This window comes from Python bivittatus, unplaced genomic scaffold, assembly GCF_059951505.1.
Source record: "Python bivittatus isolate LINGU-HERP-01145 unplaced genomic scaffold, Pbiv_v1 ctg000530_np1212, whole genome shotgun sequence".
NCBI classification, from domain to species: domain Eukaryota; kingdom Metazoa; phylum Chordata; class Lepidosauria; order Squamata; family Pythonidae; genus Python; species Python bivittatus.
Window position 1 is genome coordinate 8806422 of NW_028277085.1, and position 23208 is coordinate 8829629.

The 23208-nt window shown below is 39.0% G+C and overlaps 3 protein-coding genes across 6 annotated transcripts in view; 1 reads left to right on the plus strand and 2 right to left on the minus strand.

Annotated features, from left to right (window-relative positions):
* The window catches only part of LOC112540204 (uncharacterized), a 29260-nt gene extending 27302 nt beyond the window's left edge, over positions 1-1958 (minus strand). The window contains exon 1 of the mRNA XM_088148583.1: positions 791-1958. The gene's annotated coding sequence lies outside the window, so the exon portion shown is untranslated. The remainder of the gene's footprint in view (positions 1-790) is intronic.
* Positions 1-7126, plus strand: part of GALK2 (galactokinase 2) — a 43729-nt gene extending 36603 nt beyond the window's left edge. The window contains exon 10 of the mRNA XM_007424292.4: positions 6609-7126. Coding sequence (XP_007424354.2) covers positions 6609-6816 — 208 coding nt within the window. The 3' untranslated portion in view covers positions 6817-7126. The remainder of the gene's footprint in view (positions 1-6608) is intronic.
* Positions 7127-7145: 19 nt separating this feature from the next.
* FAM227B (family with sequence similarity 227 member B) overlaps positions 7146-23208 on the minus strand; it is an 86864-nt gene continuing 70801 nt past the window's right edge. The window contains exons 11-16 of one of the 4 annotated variants that reach the window (XM_088148581.1): positions 17803-17858; positions 17002-17163; positions 10518-10594; positions 9789-9863; positions 8342-8411; positions 7146-7325 (exon numbers count right to left, since the gene is read on the minus strand). In XM_088148581.1, the coding sequence (XP_088004707.1) occupies positions 7263-7325; positions 8342-8411; positions 9789-9863; positions 10518-10594; positions 17002-17163; positions 17803-17858 (503 nt within the window). In that variant the 3' untranslated portion in view covers positions 7146-7262. Of the gene's footprint in view, positions 7326-8341; positions 8412-9788; positions 9864-10517; positions 10595-17001; positions 17164-17802; positions 17859-23208 lie in introns of those variants that run through there. The other 3 variants (XM_088148582.1, XR_015797498.1, XR_015797497.1) reach the window with 3 other exon arrangements.

The window sequence follows — 23208 nt, forward strand, 5'->3', positions numbered from 1 at the left end:
AAAGGGGGGGATGAAAAGAACGTATTGCTGTCTGTTACCTGATGCTCCAAGAAAGCATTAACTGATCAGATAATTTCAAACAGATACTCTCAACATAACTTCCAAATTGTGTGCTGGGTACACACTTATGAGGCCCCACAGAATTGTCAGAATTAAATAATTAGGAAAAGATAGTTCACTCATCAAGCAAAGTTTTATCTTCTTTGATGGGAACAAGTCTCCTTTTCCTATCACTTGCTACCTGATCCATTAAACAGGTGATGCTAGGAAATTCCGCATGCCAAGATTGGCCTCTGTCAGTAAGGCTGTGATCCTCAGACAAAGAAAAGGCTGCCTATTTTGACTCTGCATGACTCACTGGGTGGGTCTCATATTTTTTAAATCAGTCTCTGCATCACTGAGATGACATGCAAACTACCTGTTATTTCACTCTGTTGTCTGTGCTTGGAACTAACACGTTTCAGAAAAATGCACACAGAAAGCAAAATTACGTGGAATTTGAAAGCAGGACTGTTGCTCTTGCTTTAATACTTTTATTTTTAATGTACAAGGTTAAAAGCATTTTAGTGCTTCAAAAATTTGATTGTGGACATGGTGGAAAAAAATCTGTATTGTTGGTAGCAAAGCCTTGCTCTGCCGGGTTTTTTTTCCTAATGTTATTGCTTGATGACAGCTTTAGATTTCTTTATTTCTAGTAGTAGGAAAGTATCAGCAACAGACACTATTTTTTAATAGTATTTCAGATTTTTTTTTAATGATTAAGGAGAAAAATTCATATTCATTTACTCACTGAACTAGTTTGAAATCCACCACTAGTCTGTTTTGTGCCTCACTGGAACCATGTGAACTTCCATATCGGTGTGTCCGCTTAGCTGTCCAGAGACACATCACCTGATGACCCTGAAAGCTTTCACTGCAACCCCTGGAAACTTCCAAAAATGATTACCAAGTTATCATTTTTCACTGAAAGAAAGGGAAAAACAGTTAAATACATGACTGGAAAATAACCATGTTAATTGATTTCATTTTAATTAAATGTACATACGTTGAAAGAAAAGCTCATTTTTGCTGCAGAGCCCACTAACCTTTGGAGTGTCCTTCTTCTGTAGCCGTTGGGTTGGAGAACCTTGGGCCCCCACATTTAAAGACCTGTACTAAAGCCATCCCCCTTAGAATCCTTTCATTTGCAGGTTCATAGTTCCTGCTGATAGACTGGATTTTTCTGAATGGTTGTTGTAAAACAAACAGATCTGTACTATTCTAGGAGTTGACAGCTATAGGCTCTTCAGAATTATAGGAAAAAACCCAACAAGACCGTAGTCCAAAATAGCATGTCATGTAAATAGCAGGAGTCTCCTTGTATTTCTTTGACAAGAGCCATGGCCTTCTGTGCAGGTTGCTGAAAGAAGCTGGAATGCTTTGAACCACTTTGGATACCCCTGCATCGAATTGGCAGTGGCTGTCCAAACTTGCTGGAAATAGATTTTTCTAGACCTTTTTGAAGATGCTAGGAACTGCATCTGTGACTTTCCACATGTAAAATGTGATATATGCTGAGCTATGATTTTTCCAAAATGCTAGAGAACTTATATATTTATTGCCTTTGACTTCCCACCAGATTCTTTTTTTATAAATGTGTCTCTTGTTTTTACTGCTTCAAGCAAGATGAAATGCCACCCATTTTCATTACTGTTCGAAAGAACAAGTCTCCTAACCTTCCAATATCAAACTTTTCGAGAGGTTTTTAAACAGCATTCGCAGAAACCCTGACCAACTCCCAGAAATAGTGAGCAGGTTCTTCTGTGGAGTATTTCCCACAATGCAGAAAGAAAGAAAAGGTGGTGCCTAGTTTCTTTCATAAGGAAAACACAACAGACACAATGGCATCTGCAGTCCAGCTGAATCCAAGGTTTCCCGTTTAGCTGTGCCTAAGCCAGTTGATAACCACTGTTGGCACTAACAGGTTGATGCTGACTCAGGCACTCTAGAAAGGATCTAAATGATTTCAGCATGGTTGCAGAGTGTGGCTGTCATGCCGTAAGTGCTTGGCAGGAAACGCTGGTGGTTTTGGTACGCTAAGTAGCTTAGTGAAGGTTATTACCTCTTTTTAGGAGATGCTGTAAAAGTATGAGGCCCTGGAAGTTTCAAACATGAAGTGCTGGCAAAGCTGGTGAGAGAGATCATTATTTCAGCATCTCCACCATATGCATCACAGTTTCAACCTCCCAGTTTCAGACTTCTTATGGCCTCAAACCAAGTAGTTCTTACTATACAGTACCTAGTGAATGCAGGTTCTGCCACAGCCATGTCAATTAAACACTGCAAGAAAAATTACTGCTTAGGCATTAAAGCCACAGTTAAACATGTTTATAGAGCCGTACAGTCCAAATATTGGATCAAAATGAGAAAGACTCAACCATGAACCATTATAGTATGCTATATTCTCTGGTTGGTTGGTTGCCTGTTGGTTGATTTTTTTATCAGGCAAGCAGGTTCATAACAGTTTCTCCAAAACCTTTTTGTTAACCAAGAACCACATACTTTGGGGTTCTTGAGCCGTAATGACTTCAAAATGTTAAAAACTGGGGCAGAGTTTGGTATGCTTAGGTGTATCATTGCTTATCACAGTGGGGCTCAAGATGTAGAGGGACTTTTCTTTTTGGGAAACTATTTTTCACAGGTGTTTGTCACTTAATCCAAGTCTCGAGAGAGAGCTACAGAGAGTTTTGAAAATAATTTTTGCCAGTTACCTGCTTTTTTCCTCTATTTTGCCAAACTTCTGAGGAGTTTCCTTGGAGATCAAGGGAATCTGCCCAACAATGGGAGCTGTTACAGAAGCACTGCAGGCTAAGCTTTTCCCCCAAGCACTTCTCTTCGTTCAGCTCTCTCTTCCTGGCTTCCCCCCTCCGTGGACCTGCCTCCAGGGTCCCCAGGAAAGTGAGAGGTAGCTTTGAATTTCCCATCTCAGAAGATGGATTATTGTCTGATTTACTCTATGCTTTTGAGATACAGAAGCCTCCCTCATGGTCTGGCTGGTACAGTGGGGCAAAAAAGTATTTAGTCAGCCACCAATTGTGCAAGTTCTCCCACTTAAAAAGATGAGAGAGGCCTGTAATTTTCATCATAGGTATACCTCAACTATGAGAGACAAAATGGGGGGAAAAATCCAGAAAATCACATTGTCTGATTTTTAAAGAATTTATTTGCAAATCATGGTGGAAAATAAGTATTTGGTCAATATCAAAAGTTCATCTCAATACTTTGTTATATATCCTTTGTTGGCAATGACAGAGGTCAAACATGTTCTGTAAGTCTTCACAAGGTTTTCACACACTGTTGCTGGTATTTTGGCCCATTCCTCCATGCAGATCTCCTCTAGAGCAGTGATGTTTTGGGGCTGTCGCTGGGCAACACGGACTTTCAACTCCCTCCAAAGGTTTTCCATGGGGTTCAGATCTGGAGACTGGCTAGGCCACTCCAGGACCTTGAAATGCTTCTTACGAAGCCACTCCTTCGTTGCCTGGGCGGTGTGTTTGGGATCATTGTCATCCTGAAAGACCCAGCCACGTTTCATCTTCAATGCCCTTGCTGATGGAAGGAGGTGTTCACTCAAAATCTCACGATACGTGGCCCCATTCATTCTTTCCTTTACACGGATCAGTCGTCCTGGTCCCTTTGCAGAAAAACAGCCCCAAAGCATGATGTTTCTACCCCCATGCTTCACAGTAGGTATGGTGTTCTTTGGATGCAACTCAGCATTCTCTCTCCTCCAAACACGACAAGTTGAGTTTAGACCAAAACATTCTACTTTGGTTTCATCTGACCATATGACATTCTCCCAATCCTCTTCTGGATCATCCAAATGCTCTCTAGCAAACTTCAGACAGGCCCAGACATGTACTGGCTTAAGCAGGGGGACACATCTGGCACTGCAGGATTTGAGTCCCTGGCGGCATAGTGTGTTACTGATGGTAGCCTTTGTTACTTTGGTCCCAGCTCTCTGCAGGTCATTCACTAGGTCCCCCCGTGTGGTTCTGGGATTTTTGCTCACCATTCTTGTGATCATTTTGACCCCACAGGGTGAGATCTTGCATGGAGCCCCAGATCGAGGGAGATTATCAGTGGTCTTGTATGTCTTCCATTTTCTAATTATTGCTCCCACAGTTGATTTCTTCACACCAAGCTGCTTGCCTATTGCAGATTCAGTCTTCCCAGCCTGGTGCAGGTCTACAATTTTGTTTCTGCTGTCCTTCGACAGCTCTTTGGTCTTGGCCATAGTGGAGCTTGGAGTGTGACTGTTTGAGGTTGTGGACAGGTGTCTTTTATACTGATAACAAGGTCAAACAGGTGCCATTACTACAGGTAACAAGTGGAGGACAGAGGAGCCTCTTAAAGAAGTAGTTACAGGTCTGTGAGAGCCAGACATCTTGCTTGTTTGTAGGTGACCAAATACTTATTTTCCACCATGATTTGCAAATAAATTCTTTAAAAATCAGACAATGTGATTTTCTGGATTTTTTCCCCCATTTTGTCTCTCATAGTTGAGGTATACCTATGATGAAAATTACAGGCCTCTCTCATCTTTTTAAGTGGGAGAACTTGCACAATTGGTGGCTGACTAAATACTTTTTTGCCCCACTGTAACTCCTGTTTTCTCCAGAAACTATTCCACATATCAGTGTTTTTCAACCTTAACAACTTTAAGATATGTGGACTTCAACTCCCAGAATTCCCCAGCCAGCATGGCTGGCTAGGGAATTTTGGGAATTTAAGTCCACATATCTTAAAGTTGCTGAGGTTAAGAAATGCTGCCCTATATCAAGGCCCCATGTGGGTCCTTGGTTGAGGGGAAATTCTGAAATGATTTGCAATTTTTCGGTTAGCTCCAAGATAAAAATTAAGCAATAGAGAAACTAATGGAAATAAATGAAGTACCAGGATGACAATGTGGGGTTAAGGTTTCATTCAAAGAAGAGTGATTTCAATTTTGGCCTTCATAAGAAAAACCATGACAGACAAAATTCAACATATGCCTAAAATGCCTCAGATTTTTTCTTCTTCCAACCTTCCCACTGAAATCTGGCTTAGGAGATTTATGACAGGAGCTACATTGCATCCATCCAACTGCTTGTTCTTCATTTTATCCTGAACTTACACAGCAGTTAGTTGTTTTAAATACATATTTTATTCTGGCATGTTCTGCTGATAATTGAAGGGTCTCCTCCTCCCCTGGCTTTTTATTGTCTGTTACTGATCCAGAAAGCTTGCTGACAAATAAAATCTAATATAGTAACAATAATGGGCAGCAACTGCATACCGAAATGGTTTTTATTCATAATCATTGCCAATTGCTATGTTGAGACTTAAAGAATATTTCCAAAAGAGTATGCAGGTGCATTGCTTATGCATCTCAGATGTTCAGTTCTTACAAGCTTTGAAGATAGGAAGAAAAATCTGCATATCTAGATGGTGTGCAGTTATGCCTAGATGGTAGTTTGCTGGCAGTAGTCCTGCTTTTCCTGGACAAACCAGTAGTTGCCTTCTCCAAGCATAGCCCAGGGCAAGTTCTAACAGGGGCCCGGCTTCCGTTGTCCAACACTCACAGCAAGTGTCCCACATAAATCCGTTTATCTTTTTAGGGGATTACAGTACTGCAGAATTTGAGAACCTTTGAAATAAAGGATTTTTACTAGTGAATGCTGGTGACAGACTACACTTTTATCTTGCTGTGTCTCCATAAGATCATGCTTCAGAATCTAAGCCAAGCTGCATGAATTTGAAAATGATAATTAGAAACCAAAACATTATTAAAATAAGATCTGAAGAACTTATTGCAAACATGGCCATCTGTACAGAGGCAAATATTCAAGCAACTGGTCAGCAACTAAATTTTATGAAACACCTAAAAGTACAGCAAAATTGGGCTGTTATGTCTTCTAAACTACAAACAAATCAATGCACATTTATTCTAAATCTGAACAGCAGTCCTATTATGGTGTGACTGATCTTAACAAGTGATTTTAACAAGATCACTTGTTAACACTTAACAAGAGTGAACCAGAATTCATCAGCAGCTAGTGTTGCCATTCACGTGAGGGAGGAAATTAAAAAGCCAATTCTGTGTTGCCTTGTCTGGTGGAGAGGTAGGTACATGAAAGTATCAGATGAGGGATTAGATTAAGGGCCTATCTAATCTGGACTGTCCACAGTAGCTAATCATATGCCTATGGGAAACCAATTCAGGGCATAGGCATAATGTTACCCTACTATTCAGTCTCATATTAGCTAGTGTAGAGAGGCTTAGTGATATTATATAGTCATCCTGCCTGGCAGGCACTGATGAATTTAAACTATGAAGTTCATAGTAAATCCGTAGTTCAGATTAGATTATACTAGGAGGCTAAACACGCAAGCTGTTCAGAACTGGGTTGCAGCCTTCCTTCCTCCTGACTTTTAGCTGCCTATCATGGTTGTCCATGTTCTTTTGAAAATCAGAACAAATCTAGCCCGCCAATGTCCAGCATTTAACAGTAGAGTCACTGCATGTAAGACACGTTCTCACTTGATTTATGGCTTCAAAATCTGTTTACTTGTTTTTGTTCTTCTAGGCAGTTTGGAGCAGTTGGGTCACGCCTGACTGGGGCAGGATGGGGTGGCTGCACTGTGTCAATGGTTCCTGTGGACAAACTGGAGAGATTCCTAGCAAATGTGAAGGAGGCTTACTACAGAAATTATGGCCAAAGGTTAGCCCTGGAAGAAAACAGCCTGTTTGCTACCAACCCTGGCGGAGGAGCTATGATTTTCCTTGAAGCCTAAAGGACGCCTAATTTTAAGGAGGAATAATTTGGGGCAAACTGGGAGGACTTTGTATGTCACAGTAAACAAGTCACTTTGCTGTTTTTTATTATATTATAATGAGCACTAGCAATGGCTATTATTAGGATGGATTTCCAAACTTTTTTTTTCAAAAGCTCTATTAATCTTTCTAGTGCATTTTTCTTTCTTAAAATATGCTTCCAACAAAGACCATCCAAAATGTTGATTTTTGTCTGGACTTTACAATATAAAACATGATTTGCCAAAATGTATTCATTAAAAGTATTGAAATGAACCAGATTGGAATTAAAGGGAGAAAAACTCCAGTGACTGTTTCATTCTTTATTGATCTGAAAGATAAAAGCCTATTTCATACCAAATTTGTTGGTATGCTTAATTCAATGGACGGGAAAATTCCACTATCTTTCACTACACGTATCTTGACGTTAGACGTCTTTGCCTGCTGATTCCGTTCCAGAAGATCCATGACGGTTTAACTTGGTATTTGCCTATTCAAAGAAAATATCCTGAATGAATCACTGCATCAGCTACAGAAAAGTAACAGCACGTAAGGTGAGACCTGTGGACTTTGGGTGGGATTTTGCATGTTGTGGCACTGTAACCACTTTCCTTCTCCACCCCCCACCTCCACCCCACACAAGGCATTCAGAAGCTACAGGGAAGCTGCATGACAATGGAATGCAATACAGCATTCTAAACTCAATACCCAATGTACCATCTCCAGAAGTTAGTTCTTTTCTTAAAAGGGGAATAAAGCCAGCTAGATGCTGGAGTAAGAAGCAGCAAGATTTTTCTGGCACATCTCATTTTATTTTACTATCTCAAATCTTTCCGGTGGGTGGGGGAGGAGGCTTTCCTGCAGAAACAAACACCCCTACAGATGTTGTTTAGAACCTACAGGTTTTGAACCCAAGGAAAAAGCCACTTTCCACCTTTCTTAATCTTGAGTCAAAATTGTATATTGTGTTGGTAATTTCAAACACACAGGAGGAGACAGTTTAGGAGACAGATACAGTTTAGGAGTCAGATAAACCTAACTACTTCTGGGTGGGGATCTTGCTAGCTGTGTTTCTTGCAGGATAACAACAGCTGCCAACCCAGTAAATGGGACACGTAGAACTTGAGGTGCTGCAAATGTTACTGATGGAATGAAAAGGCAAGATGACTTCCTGCGTCCCTCAGCAGTTCTACTACAATAATGTTTCAAAGGACAGTGCTACATCCTCCATAAGCAGATCAAGACTTTTGAGAGGCCCTCAGTGGGTTTAACTTTTTGCCAAATAAACAACAGAGACTTCTGTTCAACTTCATTCCAGCATCTGTTGCTGAATGAGGATTTAAACCTACTTGAATGTACAATTAACATTATACAAAACTGATGGGTTTTTTTGGCCAATTTAAAATAAATAAAAATTATATATGCACTCCAGCACATTCTCCATTTCTTAAATTGGCCACAAGATTTATTTAACTACCGAAGATAGTGATATAAAAACTGGGTTACCATTTGGAGGAGAAAGTGTTCTGTTTTCAGCCTTCCTTCAGTAGGTTTCTTGGTGACGGTTGCAAGCATTCTAAGCAAAAAATACAGAACACAGCATGTTCCAAGAAAAAGCCCCCACTTTATTTACTGCTGCCCTTGTGCAGCTTACACCACATTTCTCCTGATATAACCAAGTTAATGTGACATTTCATTAAATTTCTAGCAGGCTGGGCAAAGTGATGAAAGTATGTGGCCTCCTGGCCATGTGAACATGATAACTGTGTCCCAGATATATGTCTGATACAGTTTACTACAGTCTTAGACCAGTACAAGAAGTTTGTTCCTAAGTGACCTGTGATCACTTACAAAACTATCGATATATGTCTGTCTTTGCACAAAATGTTTCTTTGAAGGCTTAAAATCAAGATACAAGTATGCTGTTATTCATAAACAATTTTCAATATGCCCAGAAAAAAACTGGATTCGCCATCATCTGAAGTTAAACATTCATTTAGGAATATATCCATCTTTTAAAATCATGTTTTTGAAAGGAATGGGTGAGAGAAATTGGTGCGGAGCTTGTGTCTTCCTTCACAAACATTTGCACCCTACAGAAGACTGTTCAACTGCCATTCTGCTGGCTGTTTCTGAAGGAGAAATGAAAACCCACCCTGGCCCAGCTGGGGACACTTGACAATGGCTCCTCCTGTCCCCAAAACTGCTTACATGGCCATGCCACTCATGGTCTCTCAGCCTGTGAAAGACTAGAGAATGGTATGGGTCTTGACCCTGACGTTGATCCCAGAAACCATAAAACTGCAATCTTAGTAAGTTAATTATAAACGTATAAATAAATGTTTAGCCTTTGTTTTAAATTACAAACCATCTAAAGTGCTCTGGCAGAGGGATTGTTTGTATATAACAGTCTAAATCAGCGGTTCTCAAACATTTTGGTCTCAGGACCCTTTTACAGTCTTAAAAAAGATTGAAGACCCCCAAAAGCTTTGCTTTATGTGGTTGATATCTACCAATATGTACTGTTTTAGAAATTAAAACTGAGAAATGTTAAAATATTTTATTTATTTATTTATTTGAGCTTGCAGACACCCTGAAAGGATCCCGGGGATCCCCAGGGGTCCCCAGAGCACACTTTGAGAACTGATGATAAATGATCCTTGGAAATAAATGATCCTATGAAAAGTGCTGCCCTAAAAATAAAGGTATCGGAGATTATGAGCAAGGAAAGAGCATGAAATTCTCTAGTCCTCACTTTGGAGAGATTTTCAGAACACTTCTAAAAATGTCTAAATTTTCCTCTGCAACATTTTTACACTTTTTAAAATTACTAACTTTAGTTGATAAATACCACCAGATGTCATACATTTTGAAGGGCATGATGATTTTTAAAGGGTTATTAATTTTAAAGGATTCTTAATATTTTATTTATACAAATAGTTGAAAACCAAACCTCCTGTATCTCCTGTTACCCTTTTCTCTCTTTTCTTGTAACTGTGCTAGTTCTTGATGACACTTGTGTTCAAATCTAGAAAACAAAACTCATCAGGTGACATACTGGAAATGTCTAGAACACTTTTTCAGTGATACTGCTTTTCTCTCAATGAACTTTCCTTTTAGAGGAGCAAAAATACAAATGCTACATACAAGTTTGGAAGACCAGCATTCTGCAAATCATTTGTTCTAGGGTAAGTCAGAAAGAGTGCCATTAACAGCTTTCTCTGGAAGACAATCAGCTCAGAGTATTGCATCAGACTTCTGTTAGATATTATTCAACAATGAACTTAAGTTGCCAAGAGTGACCAAAGTACCTGGATTCTGGAAGTTTTTAATCCAAGTTTACTGCTCCTCCAGAACTGATGGATACTTGATCTAGATTTCCTTGATTTTTCCTTTTTAAAATTCACCACAGTGAATACAGAAAAGCATCTGGCCTTATGGCTATAATAAACTGATTTGATTTGAAATGCATTGGGTCTACTATTTTGCAAGTCCTAGAGGAGCTGCAGTATTACAACATACATACGCAACCAACGTACATTAGGTTACGAACAAAAAAAGCAGAGAACAGATAGTGGAAACAACTGGTAAGGCAATGCAAAATCAATGCAATTTTTTGCAGGCTGGTATGGATCTAATTTTGTCCCATGCCCTCACTTGAAGTCCCCAGGTCAATACCTACTTAATAAAATCACTGAGCAGTTTTCTTGATGTCTTTTTACTGTTCTTAATAAAATCAGTATAAGTTGGAGAAAGTGGTGTGCTGTTGTTCCGGTCAAGGGAAAACCTTTATGGTCAATGGCCTAAAGCAGCTACTGTACATGCCCTTGTATCTGGCACTATTCTGCTCCCAGAGGACAGATGCATCTTTTTCAGCAAGTCAAGGAGACATCCTAAGGTGAGCAGAGTTGCAAAGCTAATGGCACACTGGCTAGAAGACCAAAGCCCGCATCAAGTGATACCCCTTTTTCCCAAGGAAGAGTACAGCTGTGGGGGGAGCATACGGCAGGTGCCCCAGGTTTGATTTCTGTTTCCTTCCCCTTTGCTTGTACCTTGTATAAGACTGAGAGTCTAACAATAAGAATGGTTCATCTTTTAATATATCTACGGTACTAAGATAAATGACTTAGGTTTCAAAAACAAATTGAAAGCTAGTGTGGATGATTCAAGCCCACTGCATATGGTTGGTACCATGTGCTAGAAAATAATCTGGGCATCAAAGTTTTGCATTAGCTGCAGTTACTACTAGAATGTATCTTTCATTGACTCATGGCATGTAAAAGTGTGGGAAACTGTTCTGGCTCAAAAATTAACACAGTAACAAAAAGCTTTGGAAAAAGCCCTACAATGAAGGATAAATTTATTAAAGGCACTATACTATATTAACTATATTAACAATGTTTTTTCCGAATAGATTACCTTTTTCTGTACGAATGTCAAGCTTGGTAAAAATATTGAAGATGGATCTTTAAAATAACTCTTAAGATCTCACAAATAGTAAGTTGCTCCCTTTTTATTTAGGAAAAAAAAAACATGTTTTATTCCTTTTCAAATTTAGGCTTTTGTTTTTGTCCCTGGTTTATTTTTTTAACTGCGGGGGGTTTTTTTCCTTTTATGTTGTTAGTTCATTAAAGAAACAAATAAAAAACCCAAACAGTAGATTCTGCAGACTTTTTAAAGGGCAGTTCCACATGCAACATTTTAGGAATCTAAATGTCAGGCAACTAAAGCACAGTTCTGAGACCAAATTCTTCCTCCTCAGGAAGCGGCACATCTGATCCAATGGTCACCCTCCTGCAGACAGACATCCCTCGTTCTTCCAGGAATAAGTGAAACCTTTCTAATCTACAAGCTGGCCCTTCAAAGGAATGGAATTCCACCCAAAATTGACTGCATTCTAATTTGCAATTTGACTTGACTTCTGACCAAGACCTCCTTCTTCTCAGTATGGAATCATATCTTGTTTGTTCATTCCTATCTAATTTCTCAATGATTCCAGGCTCTTTAGAAGCTTCCTTGGCACCAGTGAAAGCTGGGTGTCATCAATGCCCTAACTCTGCAGTACTTCCCCTTATGGTTTCATGCAAAGCTATTTAAAAGTGTAGGAAACCAAATGGCCAAGTAAGGTTTCGCCAAATATTTTCCCATTTCACGGTTGCCTGCATTTTGTTGGGAAAGTCAAGACACTGGCTCTTGCTGGAGAGCAACTGATATGGCAAGCTAAATCAATTCAGGTCCTTTGGTGAAGAGGAAACGGTACCTTGGATAGCTCCAAGTAAGCTATTAGTGCTCCCCTCTCAGGACAACAGCAGGAAGTCACAGCCATTTTCCAACCCCCACTAAAGCCGAGTTGATTGAGGGACCACACCTGATCTTCCAGAATCAGCTCTGGAAAAAAAGGCTCTGAATGTGGAACTATTGTCTTATCATTCAGGTGACTTCAACAAAGTCTTATACTGTCTTTTGAAATGGAGGTAATAACAAATGTCACCAGAAATATCGATGAATGGTGTACCCTCCTCCTGTATCAGCTAAGCGTTGCAGAATGACAGCATGGTCCATGGCACTGAATGCCACCCTGGAACTCTATCTCAAAATGTAATGGGCTGACCCAAAATCAAGCCTGAACTCAGGCTGGAAAAGTTCCTCGTAATCTTACTTGAAAAAGAAAGTTTACTTCCCCTTCAACATTTTTTCTAAGGCCCAATCTAGCACAGTGTCCTCTTCAGCAAACCTCACTGAAAGAACTGAGACAGCAATGGTGTATGAGCATAAAGTGCTCAATTTATGTAGGATTTCTCCTGCAAAATTCTCATAACAGGAAGTTATGAAAATCCTAAGACCAAATCTTGCAGAAGATACTTCTATACAGTCCCCAGGGCTTCCTGCCAGACAGGGGCCAAGTTCTTCCTAAATAATCATGCAAAAAACAACCTAGTTTCATAACAAGCTCTTCAAGGTATTTAAAAATCTGCATAACTCTATGCCTCTCTTTGTTCAGGTCCTTTTACTCTCTTTCTACCTCCCAGTGCCCTAATCTCTCTATATTCCATAGCATACAGACACCAATACTTCTTTTTCTACAGTATTCCTACAAAAAAAAGAATAGAAACAACAGTCCTCCATTGTTCCTTCTGCCCCAGAGTTGGTGACATCAAGTAGTGTCTTCAGTTCTCTGAGTTAAGTTACCAGGACCAAATTTCCTAGTATTTTATGATCAAGAAATACATCTAGCTCAAGTGGAATTCTTTATATGGAAGATTTTTTTTTCCTATCAGTCTGATTCCAAAACCACCGCATTTCTCAAGAGCCTAACTTTTAACACTTACAGCAGATTCCTGAATTTGTTTTATCAGAGTGATGAGATGTTTGAAATTTTAGTTGTTCGTGGCATTGCAATGCTGGGAGATTCTCTATCTTACTGGTTTTCTTACGACTATGTTTTTTTTTTTTTTAATATTTGCCAAAATAATACAGCTTTTTAAAAGCCATGATGGTAAGCCCTGATTATTAACTTCTCTGATATTTCTTATGTTGAAGGGCTAGTTTGACCAATTCTTGTCAAAACTAGTTGTTGCTTAATTTAAATAACATAGACTTTGTCCATGTTAAATGTCTATCATTGTAATTGCTAGAATTGAAATCTTGAGAAACAACATGGCCTGGTACCAACATAAAACCCTCTAGTTCTTTAAATTGGGAAGCCTTTCAACCAGAGCATATGGGCACCCTGTGCTCTCGCCATCTCTCTCCATTCTCCTCTCTTGCCTCTACCACAGCCCAGGAAGCTTCTCTATAACTGGCATCTACTCTACCTGGTACCACTGACTTTGGGCCACAAGAAATAGTGGGCATAGCCCCTGTTCCAAACACCAGCAGTCTGTTCCATTCTCTCTTCTCTTTTATCCCCCTTCCCCCAAGACCTAACTGCATTGCAATCAGAAAATAACATTTTTCTCAGATTAATAAAACATTTTTCCAAAGATGTGTGGGTGTGCATGCACAGATGCATGCACTGTGCATATGTGGATAAGTTTGTTTTTAAAAGCCAGTACCAATTAGAAGTGGGATTCTGATGGAGATATTGTCATATGAAGATGGCTACTGGCAGATTGAAGAGTTTAAACTTGAAGAAAAAATGTGGAGAAATGTGTAACTTTAGTTGTTCTGTTCCAAAAAATGTATTTCAGCTTAATTCGGCCAGAAAGTATTGGCAATCATTTTGGATGGAAGTGAGAGAAGTTTCAGAACACAAGCCTCCTGAAAGCAATGATGTATTCACACAGTTATAAGAGGAGAAAAGACAGAGATATCATGATTTTTTTTTCATATCTTTCCAGAAACCAACCTGCAATGCACCCTCTTCTACATCCTCTTCTTTTTGTTAGACTCTACCTATGCATTGCTATTCTCTAGAATTTGGAAAAAGGAGGAAAGATAACTGAAAGCTCGCCAAAAGGGAAAAAGAAAACCAGAAGTGCCTTTCAACAATCATGAAAATGCAAGCAAAGCAAATCCACAGTTGTAAACAATAGGGGTTGGCAGAGACGACTTGCTATTCCAGATATTCATCAAAAATTGTCTAATTCTAATTGAAATTGAGGAGATGTAGAGTGCTGAAAAAAACATAACTGAGTTTGATCACAGAATAACTTTTACAAGGGGGTCTGTGGGGCAGTAAAAAAAAATGTCAAGACGGTGGCTGTGAGTTAAGCTCCAACTTTTTTTTACACATAAAAAAGGGACCGGGCTTTGATCACATGGCTGCAGATGCTATCTTGACATTCTTAAACCGTCGGTGGACACTCCTGAACTTTTAGCAGATACCAGAAAGAGAGAAAGAATGCGTGTGTACGTGTGTGTGTGAAAGAGGATGAGAGCTATATAGAGATACAGAGAAGGAAACCACGAATGGTTGGTTCCATCTTGGGAATTTTTTTTCAGCCTGTGCAAAAAATAGTAATTCTATCTTTTGTTTAGCAGAATGTACATATTCATTCATTTCTTGTTTGTAACATCTGGCTATCCCTCCCTCTATAACCGTCTCTCCCCAGAAATATTTTAAATGTGTATAAAAAGTATTAGACAGTTTTTAAAATGCTAAGAATGAAAACTTTTTTTAAAAATTGGTACAATTAATAATGGAGAAGAAACAAGTAACAACTACCCAGTACATATGTCCTTGTGGCGACAGCTCAGTGGAGTCCTTGAGCCCCATTTTCCTTCATTGTTGTCTCTACAGTGAACCCTGGAAAACTTTTATTCATCTTATTTTGAAAAAAAATCCTGGCACAGATCATGACGTTTACCTGCTCCTTCTCCTGTATGACCACTGTTCAGATAAATATCTGTCTTTCCTTGGGTTTGGAAAATCTGTATTAATTTTCTTTCTTTTTAGTTTTATACATCTCCATTGTTACTCCTTTTATTATGTCCTGACTGCTGGCCTTATGGCTGTAATGAAGATTTGATCCAGAATTAAATGTTCTGGAAAGAATGGGGAAACAGAACATGTGTGCCTTTCCTCTAGTGCTTTGGAGACCTCCAAAAAGTTGCTCCTAAACTGTAATATTTAATGTAATATAAGGCAAACATTCTTAAATACATGAGTAATCCTATTAATTTAATTTAAATTAAATCAAATTTAATTTCTATTCTGGCTCCACCCTTTTTTGGGAACATGTCTCCAACATGTCTCCAAAAGGCTGAGTGAGCCCTTGGCCTGAAAAGGTTGTTCGATGCTGATTTATGTACTTCACTGAAAGATTACCCCATTGCTTGGAATCAATTTGATATGGAAGAGAGCAGAGTGATAAGAATTCTCCTGAAAAATGCTTGAGAGAATTGACTCGTTAATCTTTATTGGGAATAGATCATTCTGCCAGAACAACCTGCTGGAAATGATTATGTGTGTAGGACAAAATAAAATGACTTAAAATTATCCACATTTCCTCAAACATTTCTCAGTTTAATAGAGGGAGCCAACATAATGATTACAAATTTCATTTTAAAGTAATCTGAATACGGCAAGAAGTGTGACTTTATAGTCAAGACATAGTTGTCTCCTAAGTTGACTAGGTCATAACAGAGAGGTTCCAACTACAATTCATTTCCAAGTTTAGATCCCAAAATTTCATGTTCCCAGGATCAGATTGTTGACCCAGATGTAGAATGGAATCGGATTGTCTGACAACAGAAAAATATTCTTCTTATAGATTTGTAAACCTTCTGCTCGTTGGCTAACTTAGTATTGGAATCCTGCCAGAGGATTTGTATCAATGATTTTCAAAGTTTCTTTTTGGAAATGCATTCCAGACTGACTCATCCACTGAAGAATCTGAGATCTGTCATGGAAACCTGGCATCTAATTGGTCCTGTGCACATGACTGCACATTAAAGATCATTCCTTTGGAACAAGATGCCTGTCAAGCGTATTGTCTCTCCTCCTGAAAGTGACCCAAAGATCAGATGGCTATCTGGAACCTAGAACTAAATCAGGAGATTATTGTGTCAGACTCGATTTTGAGATGCTCAATCCAGCTTTCAGAGTCATATTCTGCCATAATATCTGACCGTAGTTAAACTGTCTAGCTTCTAGATATGTGCCACAATTTTACTCAGTGACTAAGTCGATGCTGTTCTGTTATGATCTTGTTCAGTTTTGGCTTAGTGTTCTCTGCTTTTATGGTTTCTTCAGTAAACAATGGTTAAACAGACCATGGCTTAGTATGATGAGTGTATACAGTTATTATGGCATGCCTTAAATTTAATTTTTTGTTATATATCTGTCCTGTATATATATAAAATAAAATATGCATGTTATTTTGTCCTTTTCTTATTAAAAAAGGAGAGCATAGATGAGGGAAGATGTATACAGCAACCCCTCTACATAGTTGTTTAGCTCTTTCCTCCAAAACAGATCACTTCTGAAACACTGCTGAGCTCAGAGGGGAAAAAAAATTCCAAAACATCCAAGTTTCTTAATTTGACCCATCACAAAAAAGAAAACCAAATTCCCAAAAGTCCAGATTTCACTTCTGTCTTTCCCAACCCTTTGCCCACCAAGTTGCTGGGTTTTTTTTTATGGAAATAAACTATTCTACTGTAGGTTTCAGAAACTGTAAAGCTATCTCAAGTAATAAACTTCTTCGTTAAAAAAAAGGATATGGTACTTTGCAGATTTCAGTATGATTGATCCTGTAACCCCGGGAGTTTGCTAAAGTATTAGGGATTCCACGCATGTGAAGATAATAGGAGACCAGTGGACTTTGACCACCAAGGTTGAAAAGCGAATGCTGAAAGTCTGGACCATCTCCAATATAATGGGACTATAAAGAAGATGGAAAGAGCCTTTATAATAGAGCACAGTTTAATCTTTCTTCCAGCTGGGCTGGTAAGAGGTGGGGGGCGAGAAGGGGGGCAGATTCTGATTGGGAAAATAGTGTAGAAGGAAAGGTTAAGTACCTTGTCCCCAAAGTTGTTTTTAATTATCTAATCTCTCCTCCCCCAATCCTCTGCCCTCAAGCAACTACAACCTGAATATTTCTCTTACTCCCTTACTTTGTATTTGTTGCTAAAAGATAGACTTTGTATTTTGGTTTTGTATTTACAATACAAAAGATAGCCTACAACTTGAATAGAAGTTTGTCACTGTTCGTAACATTTTATTCCACCCTCTTCCTTGTCATTCAGTATTCAGTATTGTAGGAACTGGCTTCCCTCTCTCATATGATCTACAGGCTATTCATTAATGAGCCCAGGTTGGTGGGAGTTTTTTCTCTAAAGAATATGCGCAATTAATTGTGCAAACATTTTAAGTTTTTTTTAAAAAAAATTTTTTTGCAAACATCCAAAAAGACAGGAGAAAATGTCAATTTTATAAGAGTGCAAAATGAGGGATTCTGGAAAGTTAGGGGAAATAGTGTTTTCAGGTCCTGAATAAATATATTGCAGAATGTCATACATACCTCTTTTTTTGGTTTGACTCGTTCTATTTGTTCTTCATTATTCAACTGAAATCTCACTGCAGAAAATACAAACACAAGTTTTCTTCTGGTTACATAATTTTGTGTTTTCTTCCCATCATATTTTGTTACTCTGTTCATTAAGATATAAAATCTCCTCACCCACAACAAAACCAGAGTTACAGAGAATCTGGATTTTCTGAAGACAGGGTAAGAACCTCTGCCATTTGTGTTACAGAAAAGCATACTCCACCACCGAAAAATTAGACTTTAGACATGGGTAGAGGCGGGTGGCCCACCGAACCATGCAATCCCTTTTCAAGATGACTCTGAAAGTTGACTGCATGGTATTTAAAAAGTGCTGAGAATTCACGAGTTGCCTAATTATAATAAAATAATCACACTTGCAACAAACATGGTGCTTATATCCACTTTCCTTATTCACATAATAATGCCCAATTCTGAGGGTCCTTATAACTGACTTAAGTTGTAAACATGAAGTCATTATTCCCAGGTTCAAAAGTATGAGGAAATTGTAACAAATTCTGGAAGTTTTGCATTATTGTGTTCAAGGGATTTAGACCTGTTTTTGCCAACTGCAAGATTGTTATGTCTAAGAAATCAGTATTGACCAAGTGTTAAGTCTCCAAGAATTAATTCTGATTATCTTGGTTTTCTTCAAAGGAAATACAATCAATGCCATTTTTTGACCATCCTAGCCAAGATTTTCTATTGGGGGAATTATTATTCAAAGGGTTAATGTTTTACAGAAAACACACTAAGGACATATTGATAAAACAGAACATTTCAACTAATTGCAGGAACCCTGGTATGGATATATGTTCTTCTGGTCAGATACTGAAAACAAGAGAATATAGACAGTGAGTAACACAACAGATCTCCAGCTATTTTCCAACTTCATCTCTGCTGCACTTCATTAATATTAATCTTGGCAGATACATAATTTTGACTAGGAAACTTACATAAAAATGCAATTACTTCAAGAACTGCATTCAACTGATGCACATTTTCATTTTTCTCATATCCATACTAGGAGAATGAACTGTTCTGTGTCTGAACCTTTAAAAAAGTTACTCTGGGCGTGATCCAGCTGTACACTTGCACAAGACCTGGGGTTGCAGATAGAAAGTTCTATGATCAGTATGATCATGGGGGGGGGGGTGGAATCTGCAGGAGCAGCACTTATTTGCACATATGGACTCTTTTCAGTTAGGGAATGTGCTCACAAAAAGTATTTTTCAACCCAGATACAAATCCTCTGTGGATCTAGATATCTAGACTTTTAACTGCCAAATTTCATGTTCTTGCACCTGATCTTGTCATGTGCAGTACTGTCCTGGGAATGCGCCGCTATTGTTCTAGTCAGTGGAAAACTTTGTAGTTAATTTTATTTCCTGCAGGATCTCATTTATGAAAGTTTCTATGGATTTAAATGCAAAGAAGTGAATCTGCAAGTGAGACCTCATGTTAACAGACCAACTGGGGGGAGAGGGAGTCCATTACTGAGGAATCCAAGAGTAGGCACTGAATTCCAGAGTAAGGCATGGCAGAGGATTTACACCATTTGCATCATGGCAACATAAATCTCCGTGGAAAGTGCAAAGTCTATTGCATCAAGATCTGGTAAAATGAGGTTTCATTGTAAACACAGAAATAAATGTTTCTGATAGTACAGGAATAATTATCCTAAAAGGAGGCCTATCTTTCCACAAAAGTTTTGTTTCTAATGCAAGACACAATTTTAGCAGTAGCTCTTTATAACCTTACAGGACACTGGGAGAGCGATCTGGCAACTCCCCCCTCCCACCCACCATAATATAGTTTATAGATTTGCAGCCACGACAGCAATCTATGCCTTCAAGGAATTATTGTGGGAGTACTGCTATCTATTGTGTTGAACAAGTTTTCCAAAGTAGTGCAATTCAAGGGAAAGTGGGTGGGGTTTCCCTGTAGTTGTCATGTGGTACCCTGAAACATCCATCTCAACATGAAAAGCTACAGCTGGTTAACACAGTAGTTCTGCCAAGCTGTAAGAATTTCTAAGGCTGCTTGTCTTGAGGGGCCTCCATACCCATCATATTCCCCCTCACCGTCTGAGGCTGGATAGAAGTTCTGCAAGAATTCCCAAACTTCAACTTAGCATGGGGGACTGAGAAGCCAGAATTCTAGGTTTGAAGAACAGTAAAGATTAATCTATCCAGAAAACCCTATTATTGGTCCAATTATAAATTAATATATAGGAATCTGCCTATTGCAGGTCTGTAATGCATAGACCTACAAAAAGGGACAGCCAAGGACATGTTCACACAACATAATGGTCCAAGACACTTTTTCAGTAACCAATTACCACAACTTCATGCAACGGTACGTGAATTGAGATATGCCAGGCTTCCAGGCCTCTTCCAAACTCCTTTGCTTTCCAAGAGCCCATCATGCAATTATGTGATTCCAACCAGACATCCTCATACAAGCAATCTTTCTCCAGTCAGACACCCTTCCTCCAAATCATCTAGGCAACTTCCCATTTCCTCATTCAAAACTCAAAGCCTACCAGCTAAGGACAGCATTACATGAAGATGCCATCTTAGAAAAAAGAAGCTGCTGTTGTTAGGTCCTCCCTCTTTAAGTGAAGTGCTTACACTCCAGCAGATGTTGAGTTCTCTTCATTTCTGGCATTGGATTATGCTGCTGGGGTGTTTCTGCATAAGTACAGGCCACAGATTTCCTATCCCTGAACTAAAGGTATACTTTAATAGTTAAATATTATGATATTTCCAAGACTTGTAAGTAGATGTTATCAAGAATTCTACATCTTCCAATAGTGCAATAGTTCAGCTCCTTGTGTGCTTGGCAGCAAGTGCAAGAAACACAGGACTCGAGGGTAGGGAGAAGGTAATACAGAGCACCTGTGCAAAAGTAGTAGGTGGAGACTTCCACTTAAGAACCAGTAACTCACAAGCTTTGCATGCAGAAACTGTAAGGTTCAGTCTTGACATCTTAGTAAAAGGTTCAGTTCATGGCTAAAGGAGAAAAGTATCTGCTGAAGATTCTAAAGAGTAGTTTTAGCCTATAATCCATATTCCCTTGGTCCCTGCCATGCCAGCTCAGTTCAGTGGAGAAGGTCCAACATCAGAGTTCCCCTCCCCTGCAGTAGACAATATTGGCCATGCTAGTTAGGCATAAAGGAAATTGATCTAGAGAACCCCATCCCTGGGGAAACTGCAGGAACTGCTGGGCTGTGGAAACTGTAGTTAAAGCGCATACTGGATGGAGAACAAACCCAAATCCAAATTAAAACACTTGGATTGCGTGTCCTCGAAATGTATCTTCTCCATGTGGTGCAACAGCACACATAAATCAGAACAATGATGGTACACGTAACATACTAGCTACTGTACTATGGTGCAAAGAAAAGCTGAATTGGATTGACCCTGGATACACACCCATCTTTATCTTAAGAGAAAACTTGTGAGAAAGCTTTCAAGTGAGTGTCTTTCCCCCCTCTTTTTCTCAAGTGTCATTATGACCCAAAGTGCCTTCTGCGGAATGACAGGCAGCACAAAATGATGGGCAGGCCACCCAGAAGGGCTGTGTCGCTGCTGGCTCCAGAACATTTTTCCAGTACTTGCAGTGCTAGGTAATAATTGGATCAGCATCCTCCTCTAACATCTGCTGCTGGTTCAGATCACTAACTCTCCTGTTTTCCCTCTTCCTGATCTGACAAAGCTTCTTGAATGTTATTAACTGAAACTCTCCTCCATTTAGTCAAATCTAGAGAAAATGATCTGGTTGACTTGCTTTGAGGCTTTGAGATCAGTTCTAGATCCAGATCAGTTCTGGAAAGAAGCAAAAGGAAACAATATTGCAATTTAAACAATACATGCCCAGGTGGAGAAAATTTTTCATGAAGATGAGAACCCAGTTCAAAAAAGCAGAGCATCTTGGTTATATGGCAAAGGCAATGCCTTAGTAAACAGTCACAATAGGGATTGTAAGTATGGATGCAGCCACTTTAACATCCAAAATATTAATCCATAATTCACAGAGATGGGACTCAAAAGTAAGTTCTTTGAGTTGTTACGGTCTATTCATTCATATAGCCACAATGGTGCACATGATGCATCATGGGGAAAACCTACTGCATCCAATGGGGCAGAGCTACACCAATCCACACTCCCAACCAGCCCAATTGCTAAGTGTTTTTCTTTGCAAATTTTCAAATGAGTATTCCTGCAGACAAGTGTCATATATAGAGGATGGGACCAAGAAAAAAACTAAATGTTATTTCATGTACATTTCTATTTAATAAAATTCAATACAGTTGATATTGCTACTTCCCAGCCATATAATTCATCATTTCCCTCTCTGTCACATTGAAAATGGCAATTTAGTGACCAGAACTATTGTGGTATAGGGTTCAAGTGTCAGATTGAGCCTAGGGAGACCTAGGACTAAATCTCAACCTGCCCATGAAATTTATGGAATGATCCTGGCCATTCATTACCTCTTATTCTAAACTATGTCATGGGGATGATGTAGAAGGTAAAAGATTATTAGAAAAGAAACATACACTTGGAAGAAAAGTGGAATACAATCTAGCAAGAAGAATTCTCTAAATAAAGCAACTCAACATTAAACAACCACTTTTATTTTTGGACTATTTGGGGTATCAGTCCATGGCATAAATGTCCTCTGTACATGCTTTAAATCATTGCTTAATTTAATAGTTTGGTCCTTGCCTTTAGCTTTACTCTTCCCCAAGCACCAATATGCTAATAGGTATTTCCATGATATGGTTCAAGAGATGACAAGCTTCAGGAAGTTTTGTTCAGTCTTCTGATACTATATCATCAGAGCTAGATTCATTATGGTACTTTTCATGGATAATTTGATTCTAATATTCAATATGAGTGTCTTGCAATACCACAGCCTAGCACAACCTTGGCAGGAGTTACAGAGGGTAGTTGGCCTTTGGCCAACACAGCAGTGGCCCATTATTTAATTCTTTCTTTCCTCTCGTTAGGAGGAATGTAGTCTTCTCAGGCAACTCCCTATGTATTTGGCTCTCAGGACAAATGCTAATTAATGCAGTGACACACCCACATTGCTTCCTCTTCTCTCGGACCTATTGTACTACTGGGAGAAAAAACAGGAGAAGCCTCAGATGCCATACTCTTTTATTGCTTTTTGATATCACAATGGTTATCTTCTAAATCCACCTTTCCCATTCCAGTGCCCCTCAGATGTGTTGGACTTCAATTCCCATGATTCCCTAACCAGAACAGCCTGATCTAAATGTCCAAAGAAAGGAGCTTGCATTCAGCTTTTATTTCAATTTTTTAAAATGTTTCCAATTCCTCCCCCTTCTTAGTGAAAGACAACTTCTTC